Source organism: Oncorhynchus keta, chromosome 3 (assembly GCF_023373465.1).
Source record: "Oncorhynchus keta strain PuntledgeMale-10-30-2019 chromosome 3, Oket_V2, whole genome shotgun sequence".
NCBI classification, from domain to species: Eukaryota; Metazoa; Chordata; class Actinopteri; order Salmoniformes; family Salmonidae; genus Oncorhynchus; species Oncorhynchus keta.
This window is the reverse complement of record NC_068423.1, coordinates 5,843,294-5,866,373: the sequence shown is the minus strand read 5'-3', so window position 1 is coordinate 5,866,373 and position 23,080 is coordinate 5,843,294. Positions and strand designations below refer to the sequence as shown.

Below are 23,080 nucleotides of genomic sequence, written 5' to 3'. Positions count from 1 at the left end.
GACTTCTGTGTCCTCTGACTCATGATTCACACACACATTTAGCCCTCTGGATGGAGTGTAAGTGGTTGCCCTTACTAGCAGTTGCCCCAAGGTCCAATGCTATGGAGTCTGGACAGACACTGACATACAAGAACACACAGAACTCAGAAAAGCAGGCGAGCCATAGGGGAGAGCGATACAGTGAGGCAGATAGGGAAATGCCTTTTTTATCCTACCACTGAGTCGGCGCTCCCATTTTTCCGGGTTGAGTTTTCTAAGGAGATTGTGAAGAGGGGAGGAGAGGGGAGAGGAGCGATGGGTGTCATTTCCAGCCAGGGGAGTCTGCATGCCTGTCTTGGTCAATCTATCTTTTTTTGTCTCTTTTCATTTCTCTCTCTGTCTCTCTCTCTGTCTCTCGCTCACTCTTTCTCTCTCTTTCTCCCTATTCTCTCTCTCTCTCTCTCTCTCTCTCTCTCTCTCTCTCTCTCTCTCTCTCTATTTATACAATGCTCTGGCTCACAGGTGTCAAAGCAAAAAGCTTTAAATACACTGCAATACATTGCTGCTGCTTGTTTGTTTTGTTTTAAAAGGCTGGGACTCTCGGTTTTCACACACACACACACACACACACACACACACACACACACACACACACACACACACACACAGCCTTTTTAATGTTAGTGTGTACTCTACTGTCAGCTGCGGCGGCCAGGTTCTGAGCATAAAAAGAGGAGACAGGGAGACACACATAAGAGAGAAAGCGAGACATGAAAGAGAGAGAGAGAAACACACACAAACAGAGAACATGCTCTGTGCTGCTCACTGCTCAACTGCCTTGCTGGACTGGCCAGTGGAGGGATGGGAGGAATGTGAAAGAGAGGCGGAGAGAGAAAGAGCGACAGAGTGGGAGAGAGAGAGAGTGAGTGAGTGGGGTTGACAGAGTGGACTAGCGTTGCGTGGAACACAAGCGAGCCTACAGGGAGCCAGAGAGAGAGAGAGAGAGAGAGAGAGAGGCAGGCAGGCAGGCAGGCAGGCAGGCAGAGCCTGGGTAGAGAAAAGAGGAGAGGAATATACTTTAGATAGCAATAAAGACAGAGAGCCAGCCACTGCCAATACTGCACTATACCCAGCATGAGAGAAAAGAGCTACTGTTACCAGCTACAATAAAAAAACATGGGACTAAAACTCGTTCTGATCCAGTGAAGAGGACTAGATCCAGCTACTGGTTTTCACACCTGTACGCCACCCTAATGGCTTCTATACCAGTAAAAAGGACTTCTGAACCTCGATTTCCGGTCAGTGAACAAGGAAGTGTGGCAGCTTGAGTCTGAATCTGTCTATATACTGAGGAAGGACAAGAGGTTACCAGCTACTCAACTAGCCACATGTAGAATGCAAACGCGGGACAACTCATCTAGAGGAGAGGATGAAATCATAATCTGGTCCTGGATAGAAGTGAGGACACCAGTAGCTCTACACAGATCAAGAATATTACTGATCTAGGACCAACTCTGATGAAGAGCTAGTCGACTTGTGCCTGGCGAAGGCCCTTTCTTTTTACTGTCTCCACTGATCTCAGGCCTGCCATCCAAGCTGCTTCACCTACTTCTCCAGAAACAGAACTAGTGACCAACAGGACCATGATGCATTTTGACAGACAAACCGAACCAGAACCCAAACCCACTTTGAGGAATACAAATATATTCACCTAGACCTGGATTCATTCATCAATATGAAGATTTTGTTGATTTCGACTCAGAATTGTTGACGTCTTGATTTGACAGACACTAAGTGGTTGGGTTCAGTTGGTCACCATTGACTCTTGACCCCCATGTCTGGCCGAGAGTGCGTGCGCAGCGTGTCTAGGTGAAAACGTCCGGCAGTTGCGGGGGTAACAGCGGCGTCGTACGTGTCCCGTCCTGTGTGGGGCTGTAGCAAACACTTGTGTGTGTGTGGTGCGTGTGTGTGATGTTGAGAGTGGAGGTCCCAGCTCCCTCAGGGCAGGAGTGGTGTTTCCAGTGCTCAGTAGGGGTGGACTGTAGTGACCCGGAACCTCGCTGTATCTGGTTGGCGGTGTTACGAAGCATTACCCTACATGATACCACCACTCCACCCCGTGCCTCTCCCCGACCCTCCACCCCACCCCGCTCCTCTCCGCGACCCAGACGAAGGGTGCCCCGGAGGGTTTTGCCACACCTTCGCTTGTCCTGGGTAAGAAAGAGAGACTCTGCTGGGAAATCTCCTAATCTGGCGTGCTCAACTCAGCATAGATATATAGAAACATAGAAAGGCCGTGACGTAGATGTGTCTTTGGATATCGGGTTGTTGGGTGTTTGTCTGGTTGATGTTCAAGAATTGTTACGCAATATGACAAAAGAAACCATTTAATTTCAGAGAGACAGCCAGAGATGTTCAAATTCCAGTGAGATGTTCCAATTCCAATTATAAACCGGGTGGTTCGAGCCCTGAATGCTGATTGACAGGTCAGACCATATACCACGGGTATGATAAAAAAAAAGTCATTTTTACTGTTCGAATGACGTTGGTAACCAGTTTATAATAGCAATAAGGCACCTCTGGGGGTTGTGGTATATGGTCAATATACCACGGCTAAGGGCTGCATCCAGGCACTACGTCGTGCCTAAGAACAGCCCTTAGCCGTGGTAAGGCTAAGTGACACAGTGGCGTATTGCTTAATTCTAGGATGACAGCCATTTTCAGTAGTGAAAGAAGTTCAGGGCCTTACCAGTGGGTATTCCACGCTGGCCTGTAGCAAAAGGCTGTATTAGTCGGAGGATCCGTCATCTCTCCATCTGCTGATTGTCATTGGATTTACTAAGCACCTACACCAATGCAGAATTGGACATGTGCTATTTTAGATAGGGTCATGTATAATGTAGAGGCTTGATAAAGGCTAGAAAGTAAATGAGAGTGTGTTGGGGGTGGCGGGGCTGTGTCACTCCTGCCTACTGTATGTCTTATGTAATGGGAGCGCAGTGGGGGCCTGTTGACTAACGGAGGGGAAGGAGATCGGAGCAATGCTTTCGTCACCCGGCACTGTACATATTTCTACATCGGCACGTGCGTGTGTGTGTGTGTGTGTGTGTGGGGTACATATATGTGAGTGTATGATGGGTGCAGGTTGGAGTGTCATCTGTTCTGCTCGAGTGACGCATCGGCAGGGTGTCTGTGTATGTGAGCACGTGTGGGCGTGTAGGTTAGAATGTGTTGTTCTCTTATGCGTCAAAGATGTAGCAAAAATCTGTGATCATCAAAAGGCCTTGCCTGAGTAATTGACAATCAGGGGCATTAACACATGTTAAAAGGAAATGTGTGTGTGTGTGTGTGTGTGAGACGTGTGTGTGTGCAGATGCATTCATTTGCTGGTTTCGCTCGTGTGTGCGTGTAAAACAATTTGACAAACAAAGTCAAACCGTGTTTGACTTCACAGCCTATAGGGGAAGTGACGTCATAGTTACACGTCACGTAGCCCTTCGTTGACAAGCAGCTAATCTTATGGTTCAGTTATTGATAGAGGTGGGAGAATTCAGGACAGTGTGTAAAGGAGACTGTGGCATTGGCATGCCCCTGTGAGTGTGTGTGTGTGTGCGTGCTCTGGTATATATTAGGGAGTTTATATGAGAGTGTGTGTGTGTATGCTTGTGCAAGTTGTGCTGCTGGCATCTCACATCCCAGTGTGTGTGTTTTCATGCACTTGCATGTGAAATAGCAGGTGTAGGAATGAAAGGCCATGAGGGATTCTGACACATGTCATGCTCAGTATGTAGCAGGTTGATGTTTTTGGGGATGAGTCTTGTCCTTGAGGCAGAACTGAGCGATTTCTGCTAGATGGGCTAGCTGCAAAGTCAAAATTGGCTATATTGTTAAAATGAATGAAGATTTTTGGTCATCATTTAAGGTTAGGGTTAGGCATTAGGGTTAGCAGTGGGGTTAAGGTTAGAATTAGGGTTAGGTTTAAAATCAGATTTTATGAGTGTGTGGCTATGCCAGCTAGTGACCACTCTGCAGAGCTGCCTCTAGAACAATATTCATGACAATAAAAACACTAACCTGCTAGTGTGTAACCTCGCTCGCTCACACACACATACGTACACACACACATACTCCATGGTGTCCATGGTGTTTTCGAAAAACAACATCTATGCCATCTCCATTATCAATCTACGTATGATGAGTCCATGCTTAGGGGCATCCCTGTTCGTGTGGACGTGAATGCACGGTATGTATTTGTGTGTGTGTGTGTGTGCCTGCCTGCGTGTGTTTGTGTGCGCGTGTGTGTACACTACATAGTTTGTTAATATTAGTGTTATGAGTCTATTCTAAGACTCCTTACTGAGAATGTGATTTCTATCCTTCCAAGCATCCAGCCTTTGTCTTAGCTTTCCTTCACAGTCCTATACCACTAATCATATTTCCACTTCCTTGCAAAACAACACACAGCATTTCATAAGAGACTATTACAGATGGGAAGTCAACAGAATAATTCAACCTGTCAATGTGGATCCCGGAATTCCAGATGCTTGAATGCTAGTCACAATGTTGGGCTGGGTATAAAGGGAGGGGTGTTGCAATGGAACTGGAGCCCCCATCGGAAAGAGAGTCCCCCTCCCTGCCACACACACACACACACACACACACACACACACACACACACACACACACACACACACACACACACACACACACACACACACACACACACACACACACACACACACACAGTCCCCTCCCTAGCCACTCTATTCTTAGAGGCGAAGGATTCCCTGAATCCCCAAATGGGCCAGTTAGCTCAGGCACCATGCCTCACTTCCTGTTCAAGGCTCTCCACTTCCTGTTGTTGTGGTGCGGTGCAGTGTGGCCTGGCCTTGTGAGTTTGTGGGGAAGGGGGAGGCGGGGGAGTGGAGAAAGAAGGCAGGAGGGAGTATAGGAAGTCAAGGGCAGGGTGGGATGAAGAAGGAAGAGGGCCGAAGGCTATCAGGAGAGGTTGTGTGATAAGATAAAGACGCTAGCTAGACACTAAAAAGCTAGACACTAAAAAGATACACACTAAAAAGCTATATACACTAAAAAGATACACTAAAAAGCTACGTCTGCTGTATGGTGCCCTCACCAGGAGCTTTTTCCTAATATTACTTAGGCCTAAGCAGGGTGAAGGTATGTATCCCCCTGCCAATCTCTGTTTCTACATATTAAAACCGTTTTCAATAGAATATGTTGCTGTTAGATACTGAATCCCGCCTAAGAAAAATGTATATGGACCACCAGTGTATCCCCAAGGTGTTACAGAAACAAAGACTCCAAACACACAAAGATGCGTGAGTCTTATTTTTCTTTAGGTGTGTGTAACGACTCTCGTCGAAAGGAGTGGACCAAAGCGCAGTGTGGAAAGTGTTCATGATTTTTTTTTTTTTAAACACTCAAACAAAATAACCAAAGTGAAAACGAAAGCACACAGTTCTGTCAGGTACAGACACTACACAGAAAACAAGGTCCCACAAAACCCAAAAGGAAAATGACCTTATATATGATCCCCAATCAGATCCAACGATAGACAGTTGCCTCTGATTGGGAACCACACTCGGCCAAAAACAAAGAAATAGATAACATAGACTTTCCCACCCGAGTCACACCCTGACCTAACCAAACATAGAGAATAGTAGGGCGTGACAGTGTGTGTGTGGGTGTATGTGTGTTTGCGCACATGAGTGCATGTTCATGCGTGCCTAACGTGTGTGTGTGTCATGATCGAGTCCTGTTGTTCCATAATTGTTAGACATAAATACCCGCTCCAACATGTATTTTTACCCCTCCATTGTGTTGCAGGTGATTATGGGAGAGGTGGGTCGTTAAAATAGATATTATTCCTGAGAGAGAGAAAGGCATTGGTGGAATTCCAGAATTCTGGGTGGAGTTAAAAAAAAAAGTCTCCCTAGCCTGGTCCCAAACCTGTGTGGTATATAGCTATTATCGCTAATAGAAGTGTCTCTGACGTTTCACACTTAAGCAATGCATTTCTCACCGACATGAAGGATATGTTTGGACTCACTGACCTAATTCACAGTTTACACTTACACCCTCAGCTCACTTTACCTAACTTACATTGACACATTGAAATCACTGATACATTTAGAAAGTGGTACTAATGAATTGAATAGCTAATATTGACTTTGACCCCTTTTCTTAAATCCTCCTCATCTGTGTCCCTCATAGGCTAAAGGGCGGAATGATGGCGCCCTGTCATCCAATGAGAACACTCGGTCGCTGTCGTCGGGCGAGGTTGAGGGCGTGGCGTGGCAGGGCCCTCGTACGGTGCTCCTGCAGAAGAACTCCCAGGGCTTCGGCTTCACGCTGCGCCACTTCATTGTGTACCCGCCAGAGTCCTCCCTCCACAATAACCTCAAGGTAACAATGGTTCATAGCCCACACGATGGAATGCATTACGTTCATTTTACAGATTTCCCTACCAAGCTTATGCTGATCTGCTAACCTCCAGTCGTGTAGAGGTTAATTGTGTCTCATGACCAAATTAAGAGGGGTCGTGAAGTCACAGAATTACAGGTGTGTGTGTGTGTGTGTGTGTGTGTTACCCTAACCGTTTTCACACTTATGGAGGTGTCCTGACCAATGGTCACCAACCAGTGGAGGAAAAGCCCACACATCCTGTAGCTCCCTAGGACCAGGGTTGGGGACCACTGACCTAAAGGGAGGGGAGAGAAGAGAGGAATAGAGAAGTAAATAAAAGAGGCAAATGGGGTAAAAGAGGAAAGGAGGAGAAGAGAGAGAGGAAAGAATATGTTAAACAGAAGATGAGAAGAGAAGAAGGAGAGGAGAGGGAGCCAGAGAGGAGAGAGGAGAGGAGGAGAGGAGAGGAGAGGAGCCAGAGAGGAGAGAGGAGAGGAGAGGAGAGGGCAAGCAGAGGGCAAGCAGAACAGGAGATGAGAAGGTAAAGAGAAGAGGACTAGAGTATGAGAAAGGTGGTAGTATCACTGGTTCCTACTCCAGGGTATCTAGGTCTCTATTATGTGGCTGTAAAGCCCAGGTCATTGTCTGTCTGACTGGAATGAGCTCAGTCAGCCAGCCGGCCAGACCTAAACTGCCCAGTCAGCTGGGGCCTGTGTGTGTGTGTGTGTGTGTGTGTGTGTGTGTGTGTGTGTGTGTGTGTGTGTGTGTGTGTGTGTGTGTGTGTGTGTGTGTGTGTGTGTGTGTGTGTGTGTGTGTGTGTGTGTGTGTGTGTGTGTGTGTGTGTGTGTGTGTGTGTGTGTGTGTGTGTGGGAGGGAGTGGGTTATTGTGTGTGTGTGTGTGTCAGAGAGAGATGAACTGTGTGTGTATGTGTGATAAATTGAGGTAAACCATGTGAGCATATGCTGGCTCATGAGTGTTTTTGTCACTGTCAATCCATTTCTGTGTGTTGCTATGATGAGGCCCGTTTAGGTGTGCGTTAATGCGTTTGTAGCCACACCAACTGCTCATCGCTCTGACTGCCATGGGGAGATAGCATCTCCTTGTGGTAGAGGCACAAAACAACTGGTCTGCTTGGTCTCTGTTTACTAGTTTTCTAGGTGTCTCACTTGTCTTCCTCTCCTTTCTCTGCAGGACGAGGAGAATGGAAACGGCAATGGAAAAGGTGAGGGTTTTCCATGTGTCGTCATACAGTCCTTTGGTGTGCGTTGTTTAAAAATGTTTAACGAATATATGCCACGTTTGTGTGTCCCAGGTTGTCAAAGGGGTCGTCTGGAGCCCATGGACACCATCTTTGTAAAGAGTGTGAGGGAGAAAAGCCCCGCCCACCAAGCTGGCCTGTGTACAGGGGACAGACTGGTAAAGGTGAATGGGGAAAGTGTATTAGGGAAGACCTACTCTCAGGTGATCGCGTTGATCCAGAACAGGTGAGACACACACGCACGCACGCACACGCAGGCACCTACACACATGTGATATGACACTTTATATAATACTTGTTACATAACTTTACACAACGGCCCATTATTTTACTATCTCTCCTCTATCCCTCTTCCAGCGAGAATGTTCTGGAGCTCTGCATCATGCCAAAAGATGAGGATGTGTTGCAGTTGGTAAGTGTGAGTATGAGATTTCTGTTTCTTTCTCTCCTCTCCTCCTTCCCACACATCAAATTATTTATAATCATAGCCCAATAAAAATACACCTCACAATCACAAAGCAATTTGGTTTGGTGAAGAATATTGAGTTAGTAGTAATGTATAGACAATTACAAACATTTCATATAATTCCAGTGCTGAACTATCCCTACTGGATATACAATAATTACACAATAAGACGTTTTCATTGTAACACGAATTGAATTGTAATATGTAAAAAAAAATATATTAAAAAAATGCATTCCACCCGCCTTTGCTTTCACAAACATCTGACAAGCTAGTTTGGAGTGGATTTTTAGTTCCGAAATACATTTAAAATGTATTGGAAACAGGTTGTCAAATCATGTCACGTGCCACAGAACGCGTTAGACTACCAAACGGAATGTGTTCATTTTGTGTGAAATACTACTTCGCACCTGCTTTCTACTCTTTTCGATCCCTTGCCTCTCTCTCCAGCTCCTTTCTATCTCTTCATTTTTTTCTATCTCTCATGCTCCCGCTCTCCTCTTCCCTCCCATACAGGCGTACTCTCAGGATGCCTACCTGAGAGGAAATGAGCCATACACGGGAGGGGCGCAGCATATCCCCGACCCTCCCCCACTCTGCTACCCCCGTGCCAAGCCCACTTCCACTGCCCCTCTGCCACCCAACCACCAAAGCCCCCTGGACAACTGGCACTGCCGCCCCAGCCCTGTTAACCAGGCATCCCCCTTGGACAACCGCTCTGCCGCGGTTAACGTAACTCAGACCTCCGGCAGGCCCAGGGGTCCGGGAGAAAACGAGGAGGATGGCGGAGGCCATTTTGGCTCCTCGGCAGGACAAGAGGGAGATTGGCTGCCATCTTTGGGGCAGAACCGCAGGCGCTCGTCGTCGGCCGTCAGCGCACTGGATTTCCACTTTGCCAACCACAACGCCGCCATCGCCTCTGCAACCCTGCCCCACATGCCCGCCCGGAAGGGAAGTTTACCGGCTACGCGTGCCCACAGCGACGCCATGTGCCACCAGGCGCTGTCGGACTGGTACTACAGCCAGGCAGAGGCGGCCGAGCGCATGTCCCCTCGACACCGGAGCATATCCCAGGATCGGTTAGCCGAGCTGGGGTTGGGCTTAGCGCTGGGGCCTGGTGGCGCTGGAGGTCCTGGGTCTAACTCTATGTCCTCCATCGCTCACAGAGACCACGGCGTTTCCCAAGAAACTCTGATGCTCCACCACCAGGCAGCAGCCGCCTCCCACGATTCCTATTGGCTGGGAGGCTGGGGGGGAGTGTCCGGACCAGGGAGCCGTTCGTGCTCCGAAAGCCTGCTGGCGGCGTACGCATCGTACGAACGCAACTACGGGCGCTCACAGGAGACGCTAGCCCAGGCGGCTGCGCTGGTGTCGCCGCACTGCGAGAGAGCCCCCGCCTGGCCGTCGCAGGGTGCCAAGGAGCAGGACAAGGACTTGGGAAACCACCACACGGTTACAGCCACAACTGCAGCCACACTGGGTAAGCTCCACATGCATAGAGATATTTAGATGGATAGATAGATAGGCAGGAAGACAGACATCTCCCTAAAGTGTACACTTACTCACTCCCCTTGTGGATTTAACATACAACATACACCACTCTAGCATGCCTTAAAATCCATGAGGGGGTTTAAGCAAGTGCACGCTTTTAGGAGGAGGGCAAGGAATTGGCATTTAGCCAGTACTTCTCCTGCTGAACTCTGCCTATATTATGTCTACCTTTTCCCCACAGCCACAGCCCCCTCCGTTGGTCGGCAGACCCAGCAGCTGCAGGTGGCTGAGCCCCAGACCCAGAGCAGGAGGTTGGAGGAAGAGGAGCTGGTGGGTTACAAGAGCTACAGCCCCTCCTTCTGCCGCAAGGCCAGCCACCTCCTCCAACAAGCCCACTCCTTCAGAGAACCCACCTACATCGGACCCCACCTCAACTGGGCACCCAGTGCCAAAACCAGCCCCTCAGACTGCGAGGGAGGCTGGATAGGAGGGGGGGTGGTAGTTCCTCGTCCTTCCTCCACCCCGGCCGTCATCCCTTCTTCGTCGGAGGATGAGAGAGTGCTGGGGGAGGATAGGGGGGAGTCGAGGGAGACGGTGTCTCCTCTCCCTCTGGGCCAGGAGGTGGTGCTGAGGCAGAAGCCCCCTATGGGGCGTCGGACCCCCGTGCAGGCCCTCCGTCACCCCCTCTACGCCCTCCCAGTGGATCCGGCCGAGCCCCCTGTCGGGCTGCTGCCCTCCCCAAACAACCCCACTGCAGGGACACCCTCGCCCGTCTCTGGGGGTACCAGAATGGGGGACAGTCTAAGGAGGCCCAACGGTAGCCTGCAACCCCACCACAGCACACCCGACTCCCTGGCCTCCATTCCCTTTATAGGTTAGTAGTTAGTACCCCACCCTACTCTCCAATTTCCACCTTCCTCCCTTCCCTTTCTTTATGAATAGTTGGGGCAGGGAATTATACATTTATACCAGGGTTCAATTCCAATTTTCTTCAATGCTTTTCACTGAGACTTCAATGAGAACGCCAACTGTGATGTACACTGAGTATACCGAACATTAGGAACACCTTCCTAATATTGAGTTGCACTCCCCCCTTTTGCCCTCAGAACAGACTCAATTCGTCAGGGCATGGACGAATGCTTCCCACAGTTGTCATGTTGGCTGGATGAAACTGTTGAGCGTGAAAAACCCAGCAGCGGTGCAGTTCTTGACACAAACCGGTGTGCCTGGTACCTATTACCATACCCTGTTCAAAGGCAATTCCATTTTTTGCCTTGCCCTACCCTCTGAATGGCACACATACACAATCCATGCCTCAGTTGTCTCAAGGCTTAAAAATCCTCCTTTAACCGGTCTCCTCCCCTTCATCTACACTGATTGACGTGGATTTAACAGGTGACTTCAATAAGGGACCATAGGTTTCACCTGAATTCACCTGGTCAGTCTATATCATGGAAAGAGCAAGTGTTCTTAATGTTTTGTACACTCAGTGTATACACATATACTGTACATAAGTTATATGTTATATGTGTATAACTGAGTAAATGTCTTTGTAACTTGAAACTTTTAGTGCAGTGTATGTGTGTACGTCTTCCGTGTCCAGAGAAATATAGATTTTCACACACGTATTACCTTCAGTGTGCTTGTGTAGTAACACCTATGTATGTCCCTGGGGTGTGTGTCTGTAACATGACTCTGTCTATCCAGTGGTGTAACTCACTAGTACATTTTGACTCTCCCGTAGAAATATGCTATTTTACATAGGAAATAATACTTATTTCTATTATGACCGTCTTCCTCGATGACTCCTAACCTCTGACCTCTAACCCCTGACCCCTCACAGATGACCCCATCAGCCCTAGCGCTGACCTACGTGCCCGCCACGTGCCCGCCTGCTCCGTGGTGTCCTCCTCCAGTGCCCCGTGCCCTCTTGTGTCCTCTTTGCCCTGTGCCCTCACCCCTAGTTCCACTACTGTCTCCCCTGTCACCCTCTCCTCCTCTACCTCCCCCCTCGTCAAACTCCGCTCCCAGGACAGCAGTGAGTGTCCCCAATTCGCCTCACCTCTCCTCACCATACCGCCATCACTTCCTTTAGAGCGATTTCCCACGTTTTGGCATGTAGACCTGTTTTCACTTCTACACTGAATGTTGTCGATATCCCCAGTCAGTCGATACAGGGTAAGTGCAAAAACAGGTACACATGTCAAAACAAGGAAGATTGTACTTAAACCTCAAACCCCCTTCAACTGCCCCCCCCCCCATCCACCTCTATCTCCAGGCTCAATGTGTTCTGTGTTTGCTTCTCTCTGACATGTCTAGAATGCCTTCCCATTTTGAGCTACCTCACGTCACTGTGTTCTTTTTGCATGTCTTTAATTCCCTCCCTACTGATTCATCTCTCTCTCACCATGTCCCTCTCTTTTCTTTCTTTCTGAGAAGGCAGTATCAAAAGCCGCCGTTCCTCCTACCTGCTGGCCATTACCACGGAGCGCTCCAAGTCATGTGACGAGGGCCTCAACACCTTCCGGGAGGAAGGCCGTGTCTTCTCGTAAGTTTGGCCACTTGTTGTCTGAAGACTATATGCAGAGGTCAAAAGGTCAGGAGATATGAATATATCTTGTTTTTCTGTGCGGTCAGTCATGCAACATTCTCAAATATCTTTCCACAGGAGACTACCAAAAAGGGTCAAGAGCTTTTTCACTGATGGGGTGAATATTATCTCTTCGCTGTTTCATCTTTTATTTTATCATTATATTTTATTTTGTCTGCGTCAGCTTTGGGACCAATCACATGAGAACTGTACTTGATTTAGTGATCTGATTGGCTCTGAGCTGTGGTTGTGTGGTATGATTGGCTGTGTATTCCAGTCTCTGGAGAGTCTACGTGCTGCAGAGGAGGCGCGGTCGAAACGTCACTCCACCTCCGAGCTGGGGACCATCACCTTCAGTGACGTACGCAAGGACGGCTGGCTTCACTACAAACAGATCCTCACGGAGAAGGGAAAAGTAATACACACACACTTTTGTTTTGCTATCCTTGTGGGAACCAAACCAAATTGATTCCCATTCAATGCATTCAATTAAAAGCCCCATGATGGTAGTGACTGCCCATTACTGCTTATCACTTATTAAGCGTAATTTATTCACATTACTTTACCGTAATAAAATATTTCAGTTGTGAATATTACATTTGTTTTATTTGATTACTTTATTATTTCATTTCCAAGTCATCATCTCATCTCTATAGAGCTGCTGCCTATGCGGTCTGACAAAATCACTGTTTTAGTAGTTCTTCAAAGTAAATAAGGCTAAATACCAACTATCAACCACTTAGATCATGTATTTTCAGGTAGAGATACTGTACCTAGCGAAGCAGCTGCTCTCTATTCCTCCAGATCACGCATTCTTCTGTCTCTTCTCTCTCTCCGTGTCTGCCCCACACTAACCTAATGTAGCAGGCGTAAAAGAAACACACACAGACCAGACAAATAGGCGCACAATGGTTTATGGTTATTGTATTTAAATACCACGTTTTCTGCGCTAAACTATGTAGAATATTGAGCTCACAGAAAAAACCTGAAAGAAATATCATCTCTCTCTCTCTCTCTCTCTGTCTGTCTCTCTCTCTCTCTCTCTCTCTCTCCCTCTCCCTCTCCCCCTCTCTCCACCAACCACAGAAGGTGGGCGGCGGCATGCGTCCATGGAAGCACGTCTTCTCCGTGCTGCGCTCCCACTGCCTTTTGCTCTACAAAGACAAGCGGGAGGCGGTCCTCCACGGGGCGGGGGCGGGACCTGGCCACGGGGAGGACGAGCACCCTCCAATCAGCATCCGCGGCTGCCTGATTGACATTGCCTATAGCGAAACCAAGCGTAAGCACACTCTGAGGCTGACCACTCAGGACTTCTGTGAGTACCTGTTGCAGGCGGAGGACAGGGATGACATGCTGGGCTGGATCCGGGTCATCAGAGAGAACAGCAAGACAGACAACGAGGTAGGTGGAAACAAAGATTATATTAAACTGAGGAAGAGTGCTTCATTTAACTGACTTGTCGAGTTAAATAAAGGTTAAAAAAATGTTTTAAAAGAGTGCATCATAGAGATACAGTATAAACTTATACTTTGTTCTGTTAAATTCTGTGGAGGGCCCACTCTCTAGTCTTTCCCCAAGTTTAGGGCCCCCAAAGCAACATTCAGGTCATCTGGCATCAAATTGACAATTGAAACCAATAGAAACAAAATTATCTTAGATGAGGGGGGGAACAGAACTAGGCAGGATAGCTTTAAAAAAAATGTAAACATAACATGTAATCAACAAAATATACAAAACTGTCTTTTGCTTGTGTTTCAGGAGCTGGGTTTTTCCAGACAAGCGCTCATCAGCAAGAAGCTCAATGACTACAGGAAACAAACGTAAGCTACGCACCCCTAACCACACTCACTTAATTCTAAGCGTTTTACACACTAAATCCATGTAAACTACTTTTCCCAAATATCAATGCACTCTTACAACCTTTATTTTTCCCTTTTGGTTCTTGGCACAAACGCTAGAGTAAATCTTGCCGTCATTACATTTGTCGTTATGTTCATGGGCCTTTTGTTGTCTTCTAAATGCCCATACTATCAGGTATCAAGGTAAGACCCAAATGCAGAAGTAACCATGTTTATTGTAACAACAGGGGCAGGCAAATGACAGGTCCAGGCAGGCAGGGGTCGATAATCCAGAGTAGGAGCAAATGTGCAGGTAGGCCCAGGGTCAGGGACGGGCAGAGTGGCCAGGCGGGCGGGTACATGGTCAGGACAGGCAAGGGTCAAAAATCAGGAGGATGAGAAAAAGAGAGGCTGGGAATAGACAGGAACTGACAGGACAAACGCTGTTAAACAAGACAAACTGGCACAGACAGACAGAAAACACAGATATAAATACCCAGAGGATAAGTGGGGAAGATGGGCGACTCCTGGAGGGGGTGGAGACAAGCACAAGGACCGGTGAAACAGATCAGGGCGTGACACATACAATATTCCAGCCCTCTCTTTGTCTCCATCCAGTACAACAGGCAATAAGCCAGACACCTCTCCCAGGGCCCATCGCATGATGCCCCCCTTCCTCCTGGCCAAGACAGACAACGCTTTCATGAACCGCTCCTCCAGCAAGGGTGAGTGACACACATGCCACAGTCCCATGGCACAAGCATGGCATAAAGGTTCATTAGGCACCAAATGGCAGAAAACAGACTGAAACCTGGAGGGGCTACCTGGACTTGTCCAATAAGAAACACTGTTTTTCATTTTCCGCTACAAAATGTTGGCTTAGTGCATGATTTTAGGACAGTACCAAGCCATTGCATTTTTTCAGGAGTTTGCTGTACTTAAGGGCTGCTTTGTAAATTGTCTGTGTTCTCTTTCTGTTTATCTCTCTGTCTGTTTTAGATGAGAGCAAGGGTCCATGGGGTATCATCATGAAGAAAGCAAAGAAGACAGGCCCCAAGGTGTTTGGTGTGCGACTTGAGGACTGTCAACCTGCTGTTAACAACAAGGTTTGTCGGTTGTCGATCTACTCTGTTCCTCGATCACCATTGACATATTCCCTATCGCTGCTTCCCTCTTCTCAATGTGTTCTCAGTGTCTCACATTATCGGGGAATGGGGTGTGTTACCGCATGACATGCAAACATCTCAAGACCAACTGTAAAACGCAATAATGCATTATCCATGCAGCCATTATCCATTGCTACTTTTGTCATATTATCTGGCAATGTGTTGCTATCCCTTTCTCGGTCTCTTGCTCTGCCTCTCATTTGTCTATGAAATAGAAATATATTCATTACTAACATCCTTCTCTCTGACACTCCTGTCTCTATCTCTCCCCTCGATCTAATCCTCCTCTACCCCTCTAATCTTTCATTCTCTCGCTCTCTCTCTTTCCCCCTCCATCTACTCTCTCTTTCTCCCCTCTCCCCCAGTTTGTCCCTCTGATTGTGGAGCTGTGCTGTGGGCTGGTGGAGAGCATGGGTCTGGAGTACACTGGCGTCTACAGGGTGCCGGGCAACAATGCCATGGTGTCCAACCTGCAGGAGCAGCTCAACAGGGGCCTGGAGATCAACATTACTGAGGAGGTGTGTGTGTGTGTGTGTGTGTGTGTGTGTGTGTGTGTGTGTGTGTGTGTGTGTGTGTGTGTGTGTGTGTGTGTGTGTGTGTGTGTGTGTGTGTGTGTGTGTGTGTGTGTGTGTGTTACAACATACTAGAAAGAGAGACTGAGGGAGTAAGAAGGAGGTGGATTATAGGTGTGTTTGTGATACCGAGAAAGGCTGACAGAGTAAGAGATAAAAAAGAGAGGGGGAGAGAGTGAGAAATTCAGTCAAAATTAGATATAATATGTGACATGAGGACATTAAACGGCTAAGGAAACTTTGAATATTCCTATTTTTCCAGACTTACAATAAATTTGGCTTTTTACCCTATTTTCCAAAGGGGGGTTTGCACAGCAGTGTTCCCCGAGTTTTGTACTTTTCAGTGTAAAATCATTTCTTCACATTTCTTCTTCGGTGAAGGAAGTCTCCAGGATACTCTGTTGGCTTCAAGCTCCAGTGTTTGGACAGATTTCTGTTCGGCTTTAGCCTGGTTTGGCTCGTAGACTCGAATGGACAGTCGTGGGCAGTATGTGTTTAGTTACTCTGTCGCCAGCTGCGTATGTTATGTCCCTGAAAGGGGGGGATATAAAATGACTTACAAGGACAACAAAGCTTGCTTCAGTCACATTTGTAATGAAAGATAAGCTTGCTGTGTGCTCCCTCTATAGGAATTACTAGACATCGACAATCAAACTGTGCAGACATGAAAAGAGCACAGAGATTGTATAATCACACTCAGATGAATGATGAGCATACTGCTTGCTAGTACACTTTATGGTGCTGTTTGATTCTATCACTGAGGCTTGCTCATGGCTGTGGCTGCGTCTGCAGTGGCAGCACGTGATCGCTGGCCCAAGGCCTGGGTGGCCATCCACTGAGCGGGCATTATGTCAGACACCTGGGTCACCCAGTGAGGGCTGGGAATCAGCTGAGCCAGTTGGTTGCTTCTTCTGGGTGCAGCCCACATAGATCCTCCTCCCATTCAGCTCCTTTCTGTTCATCTCATTCACAGCTCTCTGTGTATCCTCATGCCTCTCGAACGCCATCGACTTCCCGCTAATCATCATAAACTTGACACTCACGGTTGGTCCATGTTTTTCAAAAAGCTCAATCAGCCTCTCATCGTTCATGTCTCTGACAAGGTTGTTGACAAACACGTTGTTGAACTCTCTGGTCTTGGCTCCAAGTTCATCTGGCCTCTTGCTCTTTTTGGTCATCCAAGCAACAGCAGTCTCCTGGGTCTCGTACTGGATATAACCATAGCCCCTTGGATTTCCCATTCTCGTCACAAACTACCTTGCTAGGGTAGATGTCTCCAAATGCTGAGGTCTCATACAAATTCTTATTTCCAATGGACTTTTTGTCCAGGTTCTTGATGAAGATGTTTCCCACCCCACTCTTCCTCAAGATAGGGTCAGGGTCAGACCTCATGATGCGCAGATATCTTCCTTCAAGCATATCATTGCTGCATATCATTGCTGAACATGAGCAGGGCACGCTCAGCACCGATAAAAGTTAACGTAGGCATAGCCAAGGGAACGATGGGTAACCCGATCCCTTCATACATGGACAGAAAAGATTGGTCCAGCCTCATTAAACATCATCACCTCGGTGATGTTTTGGTGGAGGTCACCAACATACAAAGACTTAATTTTGAAGATCTAATTTACACATGTTGAGACGAGTTCAAGAGCACAGAATGACAGGTGTCATGTGTTGGAACCCTCGGAACTCCCAAGTTTGTGATGTCATAAGCGATGATGCATCAAATGCAATTCTGATGTGCCGTCTTTCTTTTATTGTTACATCGTCATGTAGTTTACAGGATTTACATTGCAAACAGAAACATTTCAATTTGATTTAAATAAAGAAACAAACAAATAAATAAATGCACCTTAATCTTTATTTTGTAACTGTTTGGGAAGTCGGAGAGAGATAAAGATAGAAATGTATGATTTGTTGTAACGAGGCAACACCCAAGTTCAGTAGCTACATGACTCTGGTTCCCAGAGTAGCCCTCTACATGATCGTCACCAGACTCTTCACCAACCATCTCCCTGACCACATCCCTCTGATCAAGCCATGTTCTGTCCCTCTCCATCTTTGGAGGATGCGTGCACTCAAAGACTTGACCTCTATCGGTTGACCTAACTATAGCTCAGCTACTCATGATGATGTATTGCTTTTTTTGTTTTGCTTTTGAAGCGCTTTCAGATTATGAAAAGCGCTATTCGAAAGGTAATAAATTATTATGATTTCTTATTATTACATCTATCCATTGATGCTTGTTGTGTATGTGAAACAAACTTTTTGGGGTCCAGCCTCACTAAACATCTCAATTATGTCTGCCTCTGTGATGTTTTGGTGGAGGTCACCAACATACAAGGACTTAATTTTGAAGATCTAATTTACACGTGTTGAGACGAGTTCAAGAGCACAGAATGACAGGTTGATTGACAGGTAAAGAAAAAAGACAGGAAAACTATAAGACTTGTTCTTCTCGCGTCCACAGAGGTGGCAGGACCTGAATGTGATCAGCAGTCTCCTCAAGTCCTTCTTTAGGAAACTCCCAGAACCCCTGTTCACTGATGGTGAGTCCAAACTTAATACGTGTGTGCATGTGTGACTGTATGACTGCTTTGATGACTGTGTTTGTTCTCTCTGTGTGTGCTAGTGTGTGTTTTACCCCTACTCACTACACCTTCTGTCTGCAGACAAGTATAATGACTTTATTGATGCCAACCGGCTAGAGGACTCAGGGAACAGGCTGAAGAGCATGAAGAAACTGGTATGTGGCTGAAAAGTATATACTAAAGTATATACTTTAATTTGGGCTTACATTATTTGACCCCTCTCTCGTTCTGTCTCCATTATCTGTCTCTCCGTCCCTCTATTCCTCTGTCTCTCTTTCTCCCTGCATCCATCTCTCTATTCTCCCTCCTTTTGAATATTCTTCACCCCCTTCTTTCTCTCTCTCTCTCTCTCTCTCTAAGATCCATGATCTTCCAGACCACTATCACCACACTCTAAAGTTCCTGGTCTGTCATCTGAAGACAGTGGCGGATCACGCCGACAAGAACAAGGTAAGAACTGGTCTCTGGCCTGCTCTTTCAATATGGTAATTTCTTCATATCTACATTAGTTGACTTTACAATTATAACACTGTTACCCCTCTTCTTGTCATCTGTATATATTTTTTTGTTTTCTCACTCACTCTTTTTATATCCTTACTACTGCACCTGTCTGCATCTCTTCCCTCTTCCTCAACATGTTACTTTTTCTCTCTTCGTCCTTCAATCATTCTGCCCCCACCACCACACTATTCACTTTCCCTCATTATTCCCTCTCTCTAGATGGAGCCCAGGAACCTGGCTCTAGTGTTTGGTCCCACTCTGGTGCGTACCTCAGAGGACAACATGACCGACATGGTCACCCACATGCCCGACCGCTACAAGATCATCGAGACGCTCATCCTGCATGTAAGAACTGCAGTCGTTCACCATTTGATTACTCAGTGGTCAGCTAGTGATCATCAGACCCAGGCATCATTCCAAGGGTCTCCTATCAGTGATTTTTTACATTTACATTTTTAGTCATTATGCAGACACTTGTATCCAGAGCGACTTACCAGAGCAATTAGGTTTAAGTGCCTTGCTCAAGGGCACATTGACTGATTTTTCACCTAGTTGACTCGAGGATTCAAACCATCAACCTTTCGATTACTGGCCCAACGCTCTTGACCGCTAGGCTACCTGGCGCCCTATTGTTACAGTGTTACATTGTAATGACACTCCTTTTTCTTTCTCTATTTTTCAGCACGACTGGTTCTTCAGTGATGGAGAGGTGGATACGGATGAAAAGGTATGTGAATGGGCAAGAAATTCCATAACGACAACCTAAAGAAAAAGTATTTATTAATAATGTGGTCTTCTTTATCGGCCTTACAGTAATAATAATATATTTATTTTATATAGCGCTTTTCATTGTACAGGTAATCTCAAAGACGCTTAATAACAAAAGTACATGTCGGTCTTGGCCCGGACAATGGTCTTCAACAGCGGCTGGTTTATCCAGGTCTCATCCAACTATGTGCACCCCACCAACTCCGGTGGGCTGCACATAGGAAAAAGCCTACAACAGTATCCACTTCACTATCCACTCTCAGCACATTCCTCCACTCCACCACGGCTTAGGTGTTGTTAGGGGTATGTTAGGCCAGAGACAAAGTCACTCTCCATCACTCTCAAGATGGAGAGTGATGGAGTGCTGCATCAAATGGTCTGGTCTCCACAATCACCTGACCTCAACCCAATTGAGATGGTTTGGGATGTGTAGGACAGCAGAGTGAAGGAAAAGAAGCCAACAAGTGCTTAGCATATGTGGGAACTCCTTCAAGACGGTTGGAAAAGCATTCCAGGTGAAGCTGGTTGAGAGAATGCCTAGAAGAATCTCAAATATAAAATGTATTTTGATTTGTTTAACACTTTTGTGGTTACTACATGATTCCATATGTGTTATTACATAGTTTTGATGTCTTCATTATTATTCTACAATGTAGAAAATAGTAAAAATAAAGCAAAACCTTTGAATGAGTAGGTGTGTCCAAACTTTTGATTGGTACTGTATGTAAAAACAAAAAGTGCTATCAAAAACACATTTACAACTCTCTCTAGTCAAAAAAAAAATTACAACTCTATCTCGGTTCCATGGCAACCACGGAACTATATCTGTCTGTGTTGTTGTGTCTGTCCATATATCCATCTGTCTATCTGTTAAATCAGTCTTTACGGCTGTCGTTATGTCTGTGGTCATGTCTTTCTTCCTGTCTTTTTCACTTGAATGTCTGTGTTGCTGTGTGTCTGCAGGCACCTGTGGATATTAAGAGGGATATGCAACCGGTCCCCAACATCGATCACCTGCTCTCCAACATCGGGAGAACAGGGCTGCCTGGAAGTGAGGCTTCAGGTGAGGGGACATGAAATCATAGAAATAGAATTAGAACAAACAGAAGTTGATGCTAGATAGTGAAAAATGCAGAAAAAGCCTTTTTGCTCAACTAATGTCCAGAAGTAATCAAGCTACTATCATTTAGTGAAATGTTTTTATCACTCTGATTGTGTCACATTGGCCTTTGTAGCCGCAACTTGTCCGTGCATTTTTTATAATTTTTTTAATTGTTCCTCTTGCTATGCATAAGCCGTGAAAAAGAAAGGCATTGGAATTTTTCCACTACATGAGATTTCCTTGATTACTTCTGGACAGTTTTTGCACAAAGGCTTCTCAGCATTGCTCACTGTCCCTCGTGAACTTGTTTGTTCTATAGTATTTCGTCCCATGATTAAAGAACACCTCATAGGATACAACTATAACCAAAGAAGAGCTGTGTGTCTATAGAAATATAATGATTTAATTCTGTAAGTCTGTTTTTCTGCATTTTTATGTTCTAAATGCTTTACATTGTATGGAGGAGGATTGCAGAACTCACCTCAGCTCATCCACCACTAATGCGGAGCACCTAACACTGGGTTGGGGACTTAATTTGAGCATGATCTTTTATACAGTTCCCTTACTGTAACATTCCCTAAAACCACAATTAACTTGTTTCACACCATGCATTTCAATGAAGATGTCGTCTCTGAAATTCAGTGGACTTTGCTCTTTTCTCTTGGCATTTGCAGTCTCTGGCTGTGCTTTACTATCCTACTATGTTTGGCTTGGTTTCAGCCTGTGTAGGCCTACTGTATACTTACTGTGTTTCCCACTTTCTCTCTCTTTCTGGACCTTTCTGCCCCCATATCCTCCTAGCTGAGCCTGTGGATCAACCTCTTCGGTAGGAGCAGGACTCTACCTCCAATGTAGTGTGTGTGTGCGTACCTCGTATGTGAGAGAGTGTATGTGTCTGTGACATTCTGTTCGTGTAACCTTGGTTTGAAAGTCTATCCACATATATCTATATCTCCATTTCTCTCTCTGGGAGTGATGTCATGAATATTGTGCTGGGATATCTAATGTGCTGTGACTGCCCAAGACCGCCATGCTACTTCACTTACGTGACCCTAACCTTCATCTTATTCAGATTCCACCACCAGCGACTCAACTAAGGATAAGGTAAGCAATGCATTACTCTGAACATAATTTGATATACAGTGCATTCAAGAAGACTTTTTCCACATTTTGTTAGGTTATAGCCTTATTCTAAAATTGATTAAATATTTTTTTTCACTTATCAATCTACACACAATACCCCATAATGACAAAGCGAAAACAAGTTTTTAGAAATCTTAGCAAATTTATATAAAACAATACAAACGGATACCTTAAGTATTCAGACCCTTTGCTATGAAACTCGAAATTCAATCAAATGTATTTATAAACCCCTTTTTAGATCAGTCGATGTCACAAAATGCTATGCAGAAATTGAGCTCAGGTGCATCCTGTTTCCATTGATCATCCTTGAGATGTTTCCACAACTTAATTGGAGTCCACCTGTGGTACATTCAATTGATTGGACATGATTTGGAAAGACACACACCTGTCTATATAAGGTCCCACAGTTGACAGTGCATGTCAGAGCAAAACCCAAGCCATGAGGTCGAAGGAATTGCCTGTAGACCTCCGAGACAGGATTGTGTTGAGGCACAGATCTGGGGAAGGATACCAAAACATTTCTGTAGCATCGAAGGTCCCCAAGAACACAGTGGTCTCCATTATTCTTAAATGGAAGAAGTTTGGAACCACCAAGACTCTTCCTAGAGCTGGCCGCCCAGCCAAAACGGGACAAGGGCCTTGGTCAGGCAGGTGACCAAGAACCTGATGGTCATTCTGACAGAGCTCCAGAGTTCCTCTGTGGAGATGGAAAAACCTTCCAGAAGGACAACCATCTCTGCAACACTCCACCAATCAGGCCTTTATGGTAGAGTGGCCAGATGGAAGCCACTCCTCAGTAAAAGGCACGAGAGTAAGCTTGGAGTTCCCAAAAGGCACCTAAAGGACTTTCAGACCATGAGAAACAAGATTCTCGGGTATGATGAAACTAAGATTGAAGTCTTTGGCCTGAATACAAAGCGTCAGGTCTGGAGGAAACCTGGCACCATCCCTACGGTGAAGCATGGTGGTGGCAGCATCATGCTGTGGGGATGTTTTCGAGCGGCAGAGACTGGGAGACTAGTCAGGATCGAGGGAAAGATGAAAGGAGCAAAGTACAGAGATATCCTTGATGAAAACCTGCTCCAGAGCACTTAGGACCTCAGACTGTGGCGAAGGTTCACCTTCCAACAGGACAACGACACTAAGCACACAGCCAAGACAATGCAGGAGTGGCTTCAGGACAAGTCT

General features: G+C 46.3%; 1 protein-coding gene and 1 pseudogene across 7 annotated transcripts in view; one reads left to right on the top strand and one right to left on the bottom strand.

The window, feature by feature from the left end:
* The window catches only part of arhgap23b (Rho GTPase activating protein 23b), a 67,486-nt gene that overhangs the window by 40,962 nt on the left and 3,444 nt on the right, over positions 1 to 23,080 (top strand). For 2 of the 7 annotated variants that reach the window (XM_035746219.2, XM_035746201.2), the window contains exons 2-23: positions 6,214 to 6,405; positions 7,598 to 7,628; positions 7,719 to 7,890; positions 8,022 to 8,082; positions 8,644 to 9,607; positions 9,860 to 10,492; positions 11,462 to 11,656; positions 12,058 to 12,166; positions 12,287 to 12,326; positions 12,486 to 12,623; positions 13,295 to 13,609; positions 13,967 to 14,028; positions 14,665 to 14,771; positions 15,046 to 15,152; positions 15,578 to 15,730; positions 18,258 to 18,336; positions 18,460 to 18,533; positions 18,739 to 18,828; positions 19,099 to 19,224; positions 19,562 to 19,606; positions 20,611 to 20,710; positions 21,822 to 21,853. In XM_035746219.2, coding sequence (XP_035602112.1) covers positions 6,214 to 6,405; positions 7,598 to 7,628; positions 7,719 to 7,890; positions 8,022 to 8,082; positions 8,644 to 9,607; positions 9,860 to 10,492; positions 11,462 to 11,656; positions 12,058 to 12,166; positions 12,287 to 12,326; positions 12,486 to 12,623; positions 13,295 to 13,609; positions 13,967 to 14,028; positions 14,665 to 14,771; positions 15,046 to 15,152; positions 15,578 to 15,730; positions 18,258 to 18,336; positions 18,460 to 18,533; positions 18,739 to 18,828; positions 19,099 to 19,224; positions 19,562 to 19,606; positions 20,611 to 20,710; positions 21,822 to 21,853 — 3,825 coding nt within the window. Of the gene's footprint in view, positions 1 to 6,213; positions 6,406 to 7,597; positions 7,629 to 7,718; positions 7,891 to 8,021; positions 8,083 to 8,643; positions 9,608 to 9,859; positions 10,493 to 11,461; positions 11,657 to 12,057; positions 12,167 to 12,286; positions 12,327 to 12,485; positions 12,624 to 13,294; positions 13,610 to 13,966; positions 14,029 to 14,664; positions 14,772 to 15,045; positions 15,153 to 15,577; positions 15,731 to 18,257; positions 18,337 to 18,459; positions 18,534 to 18,738; positions 18,829 to 19,098; positions 19,225 to 19,561; positions 19,607 to 20,610; positions 20,711 to 21,550; positions 21,612 to 21,722; positions 21,854 to 23,080 lie in introns of all 7 variants that reach the window. The other 5 variants (XR_004821615.2, XM_035746235.2, XM_035746243.2 and 2 more) reach the window with 5 other exon arrangements.
* Positions 15,740 to 17,404, bottom strand: LOC127913807 (polyadenylate-binding protein 1-like; annotated as a pseudogene).